Raw genomic sequence first — 12,559 nt, forward strand, 5'->3', positions numbered from 1 at the left:
GTAGTCTACATTGTACTAGCTGGGAGTTACCACTATTAGACAGACTGAAGGTTGTGGAAAGTTTACACATTTTGTTAAACTAATGTTTTTATTGCACTTATGCGCATTCAAAAGCTTAAATGTTTTTAACCACAGTTTATAATGTAATTATTTGCTCTGTCATCTGGAAGGAGACATAGGGGGGAAAATTTGGTTGCTTTGCGCCTCCCGTTAGCACCCTAAGAGGGCGTTAACGGGGCACAAAGCAACTAGCACCCGGGCGCGGCGCCGCCAACGCCTCCCGCGAAATTCAGCGGGAGGTTAGTGGCGGTGGTAACCATTAGTGCCCCGCGGCGCTGCGCCACCGGCAATGACATCATCACTGTGCGCAGCGCCCCAGCCGCGTACTTCGGTAGTGCCCCCTGACTTACCGCCGGACGCTATGTCCGACAGGGTCAGGGGGGTCTACCTGCGGCCGGGGCGGCGCTAATTAAAGGTGAGGTGCCGGGCGGCCATTTTTGTTGCTGGCCGCCTGCCAGCACCTGCCCCCATTGCCGTCCCTGGCCTCCTCTTCAGCCCCCCCCGCGGAGTGCCGGCAGTCCGATCCCTGGTGGCCCAGCTGGGCCCTGGGTCGCGCTGCGCAAGGCCCCTCCCCTTTAAGAAGGGGAGGAAGGCCTGCAGTACTGCGGCGTGACATGCCAAGAGGGAGGCGGGGCGCTACTTCCCTCTTGGGGCGCTACCGATGAATTTTGGCTGCGGGGGCGTTAATTTTTTTGAGGTACTAAAAGTAGCGCCCCGGCGAAGTTAGCGCCCCAAAGGGGGCGCAACTCAATTTTTCCCCCATAAGGTTTTAAAAACACATTGTTACAGAATCATTAAAACAAACAACTTGTATGTCATTCGAGCAAACACCATAACTAGATTCTAGAATACTTTTTTTGTATATAGTTTTATTTCCTGCAAAATAAACCCAGAAAATGCTGGAAATATTCATGTCAACCAGCAGATATAAAGCAAAAACACAAATTATGAGTTTCAGATGAGTATCCTTCATCAGATCTGATGTAGGATATCAATTTCTCCTGCTCTCCCTCCTCATTCTTTTAGTGACAATGTTAAATTGATGCCCCCTCATCACTATCTCTCCAACCAAAGGAAATGGTCTTTCTCAATTCACCCTATCAAAACGTTTCATAATTTAAAAAAAAATCTAAAATCTCCTCCTAGACTTCTCTGCTTAAGTGCAATTAGTCACAGTATCACAAGTCTGTCCTCATAACTGTAGTTTACCATCCCTGACATCATCCTGATGAACCTGCGCTATATGCGCTCTATCTTGTATAATGGGGCACCCAAAACTACACACTGTACGCCAACTGCGGCCTAATTATGGTGTTAAAAATTACTAAACAAATCAATAATTCACATAATGACTCCAAACTGCCATTGTACCCACATTACAAACACCACAGAAAATAGCAATATGAACTGTAGAAAATTTCAATCAAAAACCACAAAATAAACAAATGTATAACATAAAGATCCCTGGGAATATAATTCACATATTTCAGATAGGTCGCAGCATACTTTTTATAGTAATCCCCTCTCTACATTATGTTTTTTTCCAAAATGCATTAAATTACTGGAATTTTAAAAATGTAAAATTTTACTTGTCAATGAGCTAACATCATAGACAGTTTTGTTTTTCATTGAGTGAAAACAGGAAACTGAAAATAATAGCATGTCTCAAGCATATCCAATCCTACTCTGCCTAATCTGCATTTGCAGTTTCAAATCAATTGTGCTGCAATCTGTTTGATTTTTCCATCCAAATTTCTTAAATATTTTTCATTTTCTTTCCCTCAACAATTTTCTTGTGCTCCACTAATTCCAAAGAGGCAGTGTATAATGAATCTCCATAAGCAGTACACTGAAGGAGGATGTAATATAACAATTTAGAAATTTGGGCCTAGGAAGGAATCTCTAAAGAGATTTTTAAAATATACTCACATTTAAATCAAAATGTCTGAAAACACGACTTTTTGAAGTGTGGTGACTGTTGCTATGTCGACAAAGTATATGCATGAGCGTAAGTAGAGGTGGAAAATTGTTAAGTAGGGGACTAATCCGATCTGACTGTTAAAAACATTACACCTTCAGTTGTTCTAAAGTGGTTCCATAATGGCCCTGAAATTAGGATCGGGGGCTTGCCGCGCGTGCAAGCCCCCGATGTGCACTCACCCTGCGCGCCGACATCTGAAGCCCGGGCCTGCTCGCATTTCCTGTCACTGGCCCGGTTCAGATGTCGGCGCGATGTACTTACCTGATCCAGCGGCGTAGTTAGTGCGATGTGCCGGCTGGGATCAGGTGAGCACTGTGCAGCCAATCAGGGGAGGGGAAACTCATTCATGAGTTTGACAGTAAGAGCTGTCAAACTCATGAAAAGTATGGGCTGCCAAAACACTACTTTAACTTTAAATAAAATTTTAAAAAACATCCCACTGATTATATTAACTATAAATAAGTTTTTAAAAATGTTTTAAACAATTAATCAATTTTTTGAAAAAAATAAATTTTTAAAAAATAGGGTCTAAAACTAAACTTACCTTACTGTAAATTCTTTAAAAATAACAAACCTGTGGAAAAAAAATTTCTACATTGTACTAAAAGCCCACTTACCTGAAAAACTAAATACTTACGTCTGGTTTTTCCACGCGTAAAGACCGGAGGCCTTTACACGCGCGCAACGCTGGAAAAAAAAAGGAATTTCACTGCGCACGCGCTGCCTGTGCAGTCGCGCGCGCTCTGCCTCTTAACCCCTTGGGTCAGAGGACAGGAAATGCCGGTTTTCAGCGCATGCGCTGTGCATGCTGAAAACCGGCAATTCCTCCGGGCACACGTGTGAGTACCCCGTCCGTACTCACGCGTTGTGCCCGGAATTACTGGGCCAATGTAATGTTTTTGCCAGAGGAGCCCCAGTGAACTATGTCATTATTAGAGCTCCTTCTAGTGGCAACAAATGGTACCACAGGATTTTAATTTTCTTGATATTGCATCCAAATTTGGCAGGTCCTGACACTCCTCCAAAAAATAGCAGTTCTCAGATCTTGTACCTTGTGCTTTTCAGCCCGTAACCAGGACAATAAAAATAGAGATCCGAATGTAATAAAGAGTTTTGAATCTGTTTAGTAAATACATTGGTAGAAATATTTGAATTTCGAGGGATGGAAATTAAAGGCCACAGCAGAAATCTGCCGCTCTGGATTATAATGGGATTTACATGCATCAAACAACCTTTCCTTGGTGCTAATTTAAAAATGTTTATTTTAAACTGTTTTTAAGTTTCCCATTGTATAAGCACCTAGTTGGTTACAGACAGGATTTTTTTCTTTGTAATCAGGAAATGTCTGGCCACTCAAGGGGTTTAAAGTATTTATGGAACAGCAGGTGTTAGTTTGGTTTTCTGTTTATAGAAGGACACACAGCTGTTCAATATTGTTTGCTGCCAAGACAAAAAAAGTTATCAAATCTAAATATAGCTCAACGCTGTCCCAGAGGTATTTTGTTAAGATGTAGTGTGTTATTTTTATTTCACTCCTTCCAGTTTTTAATTCCTTTAATCCTTCCCCAGAAGGTAGAGTTTGATTCCATAGATGCTGGGAGCCTTCTACCCCCTTGGACATGTGGCTACATTTCATGTGTGCGCTATTCAATCATGGGACTTTCACCCAGCATCCAAACAAGCTCACTTCCAGCAGAGATCACTGGATAGTGATCACGAACAAGAGCTCAAGCTCATATTTTCTCCCTCTTCCTAGTGCAGTAACACTTAAGACAATTGTAGCTTCTCACTGCTACCTTGGCTGGTGTCAACTAACTCAGCAACCAGCAGAGACAATGGATTGAACCTGAGGTTTTCCTGATCTGCATGACACAGTGGGGTCGATTTTCAGTGTGCCGTGAGGCGGGCTTTTAGGCGTGCGGGGGGTTAAAATCCCGAATTCGGGGGTCCCGACACCATCCCGCCCAAAACCCACCTCCATGTAAGTTTCAAAGGAGGCAGGTACCCGTCCCACACTGGGACCCGCCGACCTGAGGCGGGAAGGGATTAGTGCCAATTAACTGCCTGTTAACAGGTAGTTAACAGGCAGTTTTTAGCCTAATCCCTATTTTGAAAGTTGTCGTGTGGGATTCCCGACGGCTCCAAACCACGCCAAGTTAGAGGAGTCGGGCCGTCGGGTTGAAGGACTTGGAGGGGTCGAGATGTCGGTGTTCAGGTGAGTGATGGGTGCATGAGTGCAAAGGTAAGTGTGTTTGGTGTGTCTAAAGTGTTTAAAGAAGTTTAAATTACCTGTACTTACCTTTACAGCCTTTCTTCCTCTAGGTTTCGGGAGTCCATCATTCAGCCGGCACAGAAAGCAGAATGGCTGCGAGCTGTCAAAAGTGACAGCCTGCAGCTTTCAGTGCCGGCGAGATTTCTAACTGAGTCTGCGTAGAAGGACTCAGATTAGAAGTAAGACTGTCAGTGTTTGACAGCTTCAAACAGCTGTGAAACACTGATATTTCATCTGTCAACACGTCTTGACAGATGAAATTTCAGTCTGTGACTTCACCTGTTGCCGGGTGGCCCTTAATTGGCCTGCTGAGCCCGCTGGGCGGGCTCAACAAGGCCAATCAAGTGAAAATCGCGTGGATTGGCCGCATCTCGATGGAGGCGGGACTACAACCCGAAAGTTGTAGTCCCGCCTCCTTCCCGACTTCTGAATGAAAATCCAGCCCAGTGTATTTACCCACTGAACTACTGTAGCTTCATGCCAAGCATTTGCCCTAACACTGAGTCAATACTTTAAGGCAGGTTTCTATAACCCTTAAGCCTAGGAGTTACAAATTTTGCACCAATGTGATTAACATTGTTCTACCCAGTTGTTTGGCATAAGTTACAGGTGGTATTTTTACATTGACACAGTCAGATTGTGATGCACCTGGTTTTACTGTTATATAAGTTACACATTCTTCAAGGATCCATTTTTTGTTTTTAAAGATTTTGTTCCAGTTACATTTATGCTACCAGCAGACTATAATATGTTTGTGGAAGAATTTAGGAGGAATCCATCCAGCACCTGGATCATGAAACCCTGTGGAAAGGCTCAGGGAAAAGGAATATTCCTTATCAACAAGCTCTCGCAAATCAAGAAATGGTCTCGTGACAACAAGGCCTCTAAGTGAGTAGAAACATAGAACTCCAACTCCATTGCATCTTATTTTAGTATATTTAAATAAATTCCATGGGGACTGGGGGGGGGCATCCATGGAGCTTATTTAAATATACTAAAATAAGATGCAGTGGAGTTGGTGCGATGACATTTCAGGAGTTATGCTCATAACTTAGAATTATTACTTTTTTAGGAAATACCTGTTGCCAGTAACAGCTGAGACTGGTGGAAGTGAGGAAAATTTGAGCTTGGAGTGCTGACACTTTGTCTACCAATTACCAGAGCTGGGAAATAATTTTTCGAGCATTTGTTTTTGCTTTTTTTTCCATAATGTTGGACTTACCCCAGGCAGCATGTGGGACTTTGAGACCCCTGGGATATTTTTCCCCACCCAAGGTGAGATGAACAATGGACCAGGTATGGGATTCCCAATGGATACACCTTTGTTTGCCACTGTAGTGGAGGAGGAACAAGAACAGGAGAGGATAAGGGAAAGAGGAGTAAGATAGCATATGAAGAGGATGTGCCCTTCAATATATTACCCCCCAAGACTACACAGGTCCTAAGAAGGCTTTAGTGAGGAGCTCTGTGTTAGAAGAGTGCACATCACCAAAGACACAATAGGGAAATTGAACCTGCTACTACATGAAGCCCTGTGTCCAGTTTTCCGACTGTACTGGGAAGACTGAAATCATCTTCATTGTGCAATTCTTATTACATTTTCCCTGCAATTCCCACCACAAATGCTGTTTGCAGCTGTTGATGGCTTTTTCCCCGCCACATCACACTATTCATGCACCCAACAGGAAATAAGAAAAGAAAACGACAGAGGAACAGAAAAGGACAGAGCATTCGTAACAAAATAGACGAGTTAATGGCACAAATAACTACATATGGGTATGATCTTGTGGCCATTACAGAAACATGGCTGCAGGGTGACAATGCCTGGGAATTAAACATACCAGGTTATTTAACGATCAGGAAGGACAGGCAGGAAGGAAGGGGAGGTGGGGTGGCTATGTTAATAAAGGAAGGAATCACTGTAATACAGAGAAATGATATTGGGTCAAAAGATTAGGATAATGAAACAGTTTGGATGGAGGTAAGGAATAATAAGGGGAAAAAAACACTAGTGGGCGTAGTCTATAGGCCTCCGAACAGTGGCAATTCTGTTGGACGGAGTATCAATCAGGAAATAGTTGAGGCTTGTAATAAGGGAACATCTATAATTATGGGGGATTTTAACTATCATATTAATTGGACAAATCAAATTGGGCAGGGCTGCCTTGAGGATGAGTTCATTGAGTGTATTAAGGATGGGTTTCTTGAGCAGTATGTAACTGAACCGACCAGGGGGCAAGCAACCTTAGATCTGGTCCTGTGTAACGAGACAGGATTAATTAAAAATGTCCTAGTAAAGGATCCCCTTGGAATGAGTGACCATAACATGGTTGAATTCCATATTCAATTAGAGGGTGAGAAGGTTGGATCTCAAACAAGCGTGCTAAGCTTGAATAAAGGAGACTATGAAGGTATGAGAGTGGAATTGAGTAGAGTGGATTGGGAAAATAGATTAAAGGGTAAGACGATACATGATCAGTGGTGTACATTTAAGGAGTTATTTTACAACTTCCAAAAAATATATATTCCACTGAGAAGAAAAGGGTGTAAAAGAAAAGACAGCCATCCGTGGCTAAGTAAAGAAATTAAGGATAGTATTCGACTAAAAACAAGGGCATATAAGGTAGCCAAATCTAGTGGGAGGATAGAGGATTGGGAAAACGTTAAAAGACAGCAAAAAATAACAAAAAGATTGATTAAGAAAGGGAAGATAGATTATGAAAGTAAATTAGCAAAAAATATAAAAACATAGTAAGAGTTTTTATAGTTATATAAAAAGAAAAAGGGTGGCTAAAGTAAATGTTGGTCCCTTAGAGGATGAGACTGGGAAATTAATGGTGGGAAATATGGAGATGGCAAAAACACTGAATGAATATTTTGTATCAGTCTTTACAGTAGAAGACACTAAGAATATCCCAACACTGGACAAACAGGGGGCTATTGGGGGGGAGGACCTAAACACAATCAAAATCACTAAGGAAGTGGTACTCGGTAAAATAATGGGACTCAAGGCGGATAAATCACCTGGACCTGATGGCTTACATCCTAGGGTCTTGAGGGAAGTGGCGGTAGGGATTGTGGATGCATTGGTAATAATTTTCCAAAACTCCCTGGACTCAGCAAAGGTCCCGGCAGACTGGACAACTGCTAATGTAACACCCTTATTTAAAAAGGGCAGTAGACAGAAGGCTGGAAACTATAGACCGGTTAGCCTAACATCTGTGGTAGGTAAAATATTGGAGTCCATTATTAAGGAGACAGTAACAGGACATTTGGATAATCATAATTTAATAGGACAAAGTCAGCATGGTTTTATGAAGGGGAAGTCATGTTTGACAAATTTGCTGGAGTTCTTTGAGGAAGTAACATATAGGGTGGAAAAAGGGGAACCAGTGGACGTAGTGTATTTAGACTTCCAAAAGGCATTTGACAAGGTGCCACACAAAAGATTATTGCTCAAGATAAAAAATCATGGGATTGGGGGTAATATTCTGGCATGGCTAGAGGATTGGCTATCTAAAAGAAGGCAGAGAGTTGGGATAAATGGTTCATTCTCAGACTGGCAATCAGTAACTAGTGGTGTTCCGCAGGGGTCAGTGCTGGGTCCCCAACTCTTTACAATCTATATTAACGATTTGGAGGAGGGGACCGAGTGTAACATATCAAAGTTTGCAGATGATACTAAGATGGGAGGGAAAGTAGTGAGTGAGGAGGACATAAAAAATCTGCAAGGGGACATAGACAGGCTAAGTAAGTGGGCAGAGATTTGGCAGATGGAATACAATACTGGAAAGTGTGAGGTTATGCACTTTGGCAGGAAAAATCGTAGAGCAAGTTATTATCTTAATGGCAAGAAACTGGAAAGTACTGAAGTACAAAGGGATCTGGGGGTCCTGGTGCACGAAACTCAAAAGATTAGTATGCAGGTGCAGCAAGTGATTAAGGCCAATGGAATGTTGGCTTTCATTGCTAGGGGGATAGAATATAAAAATAGGGAGGTATTGCTTCAGTTGTACAAGGTATTGGTGAGACCGCACCTGGAATACTGCATACAGTTTTGGTGTCCATACTTAAGAAAAGACATACTTGCTCTCGAGTCAGTACAAAGAAGATTCACTCGGTTAATCCCGGGGATGAGGGGATGGACATATGAGGGGAGGTTGAGTAGATTGGGACTCTACTCATTGGAGTTCAGAAGAATGAGAGGCGATCTTATTGAAACATATAAGATTGTGAAGGGGTTGGATTGGGTGGATGCGGGGAGGATGTTCCCGATGATGGGTGAAACTAGAACTAGGGGGCATAGTCTTAGAATAAGGGGCTGCTCTTTCAAAACTGAGATGAGGAGGAGCTACTTCACTCAGAGGGTGGTAGGTCCATGGAATATGCTGCCCCAAAAAGCTGTAGAAGCTACATCATTACATAAATTTAAAACAGAAATAGACAGTTTCCTAGAAGTAAAGGGTTATGGGGAGCGGGCAGGAATTTGGACATGAGTCTAGGTTCGGATCGGACATGGCCCTGTGGGTAGCGGAGCGGGCCCAGGGGCCATGTAGCCTGATCCTGCTCCTATTTCGTGTGTCTAATTCTGTTAGATTCAGGAGATGGTTCTGTGATAGTAGATTGGCGGTTAGGATCAGATCAGCCATGATCTTATTGAATGGCGGAGCAGGCTCGAGGGGCCGATTGGCCTACTCCTGCTCCTATTTCTTATGTTCTTATGTAAAGAGACTCACTGACCAGTGGAAATTGTTTCTCCCTATTTACCTTATCAAAAAACACTAACAGCTTTGAACACCTCTATCAGATCGCCTCTTATCCTTCTTTGTTCTAATGAATAAAGGCCCATTTTTTCCAATATCTCCCCATAACTAAAACCTCTCATCCCTGATATCAGTTTAGTGAATCTTTTTTGGACCCTCTCCATGGCTTTGACACCCTTCCTCAAGTAAGGCGCCCAAAATGGGGCTCAATGGCCCTGATCAATGTTCTCTCTAATTTTTTTTCTCCGCGCAGGCCCTTTAAATTTGCTCGGTATCTCTTCCAGCGGTAGCAGCTGGTGAGCGGCCTGCACGGGACCTCGCAATGGGTCCTGATATTGCCCCCTTTCCTTTGCCCAGGCACTAGACAGGCGGAATGCCCATTTAGTAGGCGGGGCCATTAGTATGGCTCAGTCACATCCCATTACATGTCTTTGCACCTGGAAACAGTGGCAGGATCACAAGTACTTTAAAGGCCTGCAGTTGGAGAAAAGCAGCTAGAAAGCCCAAAGGTTCATTCAATCCCTGTAAAAAAAAATGTCAAACTTATCTTTTGGGCCCTCTTCACCTTGCTGCATGGCCCCCTCAAACCCTCCAATCTGAGGGGACCCCAGATACAAGACCCACTAACAGCTTCTTGGGGTGCCACTATTGATTTTCATTTCTTTTACAGTTTTGTGACTACCCCTTCCAAGGAAGTTTATGTAATCTCCCTCTACATCGACAGTCCATTACTAATTGGTGGGAAGAAATTTGACCTCCGTTTCTATGTGCTGGTGACTTCAATTCGTCCATTAAAATGTTACATGTAAGTGCAATTGATTTCAAGCCTCAACCACTTTATTTTCAGGTAACGATACTGCATGTTATTAACTTGGATCCATGGATGCATCTACAGTGGATGCACCTTTCGAACACAGACATCCATTGGAAACTTAAAAGCATATAAATCTGTTGCTAATGCTGAGCTTCAGATATCTGACAATGCAAAGACAGAAGTAGTCTTGGGTACAGAAACTGTGGGGTCAATTTTAACCCTCTTTCCCACCAGGTGGGAATGGTGAGTGGGAGGGCCAACCCTAACAGCTCTACCTTGGCAGGAGTCCATGGAGTGGCGAGCAGAGGCTTAAAAATGTTACTTTTATGTGGAATCCTTGTGAACCAGAAGGGGCAGGAGTGCTCCCCGGGCCCCACAAGGAGTCCTTGGGTCATTGCAGCCATTGGGGCAAGATGACAATATCAAGAATGTAACTTTATCTTTGCACTTGTAAACTGTAACGGGGTATTGTTTTCATGTTGTCTAAGTTATAGATACAACAACAACTTGCATTTATATAGCGCCTTTAACGTAGTAAACCGTCCCAAGGCACTGTACAGGAGTACTATAAGACAAGAAATTTGACACTGAGCCACATAAGGAGAAATTAGGGCAGGTGACCAAAAGCTTGGTCAAAGAGGTAGGTTTTAAGGAGCCTCTTAAAGTCTAGGCAACAGAAGGTATGGCCACCAATGGTTGAGTGATTATAATCAGGGATGCTCAAGAGGGCAGAATTTGAGGAGCGCAGATATCTCGGGGGGTTGAAGGAGATTACAGATAGGGAGGGGCGAGGCCATGGAGGGATTTGAAAACAAGGATGAGAATTTTTAAATCGAGACCCTGCTTAACCGGGAGCCAATGTAGGTCAGCGAGCACAGGGATGATGGACGAACGGGACTTGGTGCAAGTTAGGACACGGGCAGCCAAGTTTTGGATGATCTCAAGTTTACGTAGGGTAGAATGTGGGAGGCCAGCCAGGAGTGCGTTGGAATAGTCAAGTCTAGAGGTAACAAGGCATGAATGAGGGTTTCAGCAGCGGATGAGCTGAGGCAAGGGCGGAGATGGGTGATGTTACGGAGGTTGAAATAAGCGGTCTTTGTTATGCTGCGGATATGTGGTCGGAATCTCATTTCAGGGTCAAATACGCCACCAAGGTTGCAAACAGTGTGGTTCAGCCTCAGACAGATGTTAGGGAGAGGGATGGAGTCAGTGGCTAGGGAACGGAGTTTGTGGCGGGGACCGAAAACAATGGCTTCGGTCTTCCCAATATTTAATTGGAGAAAATTTCTGCTCATCCAGAACTGGATGTCGGACAAGCAGTCTGACAATTTAGAGACCGTGGAGGGGTTGAGAGAAGAGGTAGTGAAGTAGAGCTGGGTGTTGTCAGCGTACATGTGAAAACTGACGCTGTGTTTTCGGATGATGTCGCCAAAGAGCAACATGTAGATGAGAAATAGGAGGGGGCCAAGGATAGATCCTTGGGGGACACCAGAGGTAACAATGCGGGAGTGGGAAGAGAAGCCGTTGAAGGTGATTCTCTGGATACGATTAGATAGATAAGAATGGAACCAGGCGTGTGCAGTCCCACCCAGCTGGGCGACAGTAGAGAGGCGTTGGAGAAGGATGGAGTGATCAAACGTGTCAAAGGCTGCAGGCAAGTCAAGAAAGACAAGGAGGGATAGTTGACCTTTGTCACAGTCACAAAGGATGTCATTTGTGACTTTGAGGAGAGCCGTTTCGGTACAGTGGCAAGGGCGGAAACCTGATTGGACAGATTCAAACATGGAATTACGGGAAAGATGGGCACGGATTTGGGAGGCGACAACACGTTCAAGGACTTTGGAGAGGAAAGGAAGGTTGGAGATGGGGCGGCCGTCTGCAAGGACGGAGGGGTCAAGGATTGTTTTTTTGAGGAGAGCGGTGATGTCAGCAGATTTGAGGGAGAGGGGGACAGTACCTGAGGAGAGAGAACCGTTAACAACGTCAGCTAACATGGGAGCCAGAGAAGGAAGCTGGGTGGTCAGCAGTTTGGTGGGAATAGGATCGAGGGAGCAGGAAGTGGGTCTCATGGACAAGATGAGCGCAGAGGTCATGAGGGGAGATCACAGAGAAACTGGAGAAAGATGTGAGTTCAGGGCTAGAGCAGGGGGGAACCTTAGAGGAAGTTTGGCCTGGTGGGCAAGGGGAAGGAAGAGAAGTGGCAGAGGCAGCTGAACGGATGGTCTCAATCTTGGAGACAAAGAAGTCCATGAGCTCCTCACACTTGTTATCGGAGGTGAGGGTGGAGGAGACAGGGGAGGGGGGTTTAAGAAGACGGTTAGCAGTAGAGAATAGGACCTGGGATTTATCTTTGCATTCCAGAATGATTCTGGAGTAGCGAGCAATTTTGGCAGACGAGAGCAGGACCCGATAATGCTTTATGTGGTCCAGCCAGATCTGGCGGTGAATGGCTAAACCAGTTGTCCGCCATATCCGTTCAAGTCTGCGTCCCTTGGACTTAAGGAAGCAAAGATGAAAGCCGTACCGGGGGAACAGCCAGGCTGAGAGAGGGTAATTGTTTTAATAGGGACTAGGGCATCAAAGGTGGTGGTGAGGGTCTGGTTGAGCAGATCGGTAGCTGCAGAAATGTCACGGTGAATGGAGGGCCAAAGGCTGGACAGTTGGGATTT

At 44.3% G+C, this 12,559-nt stretch overlaps 1 protein-coding gene across 3 annotated transcripts in view; it reads left to right on the forward strand.

Moving 5' to 3' along the window:
• Positions 1 to 12,559, forward strand: part of LOC147106135 (polyglutamylase complex subunit TTLL1) — a 101,531-nt gene that overhangs the window by 50,895 nt on the left and 38,077 nt on the right. For all 3 annotated transcript variants that reach the window (XM_086008946.1, XM_086008947.1, XM_086008945.1), the window contains exons 4-5: positions 5,021 to 5,201; positions 9,747 to 9,881. In XM_086008946.1, coding sequence (XP_085865072.1) covers positions 5,021 to 5,201; positions 9,747 to 9,881 — 316 coding nt within the window. The remainder of the gene's footprint in view (positions 1 to 5,020; positions 5,202 to 9,746; positions 9,882 to 12,559) is intronic.

The sequence above is a fragment of the Somniosus microcephalus genome, chromosome 16, assembly GCF_052327205.1.
Source record: "Somniosus microcephalus isolate GS21.2 chromosome 16, FLI_Smic_1.0, whole genome shotgun sequence".
Taxonomy (NCBI): Eukaryota; Metazoa; Chordata; class Chondrichthyes; order Squaliformes; family Somniosidae; genus Somniosus; species Somniosus microcephalus.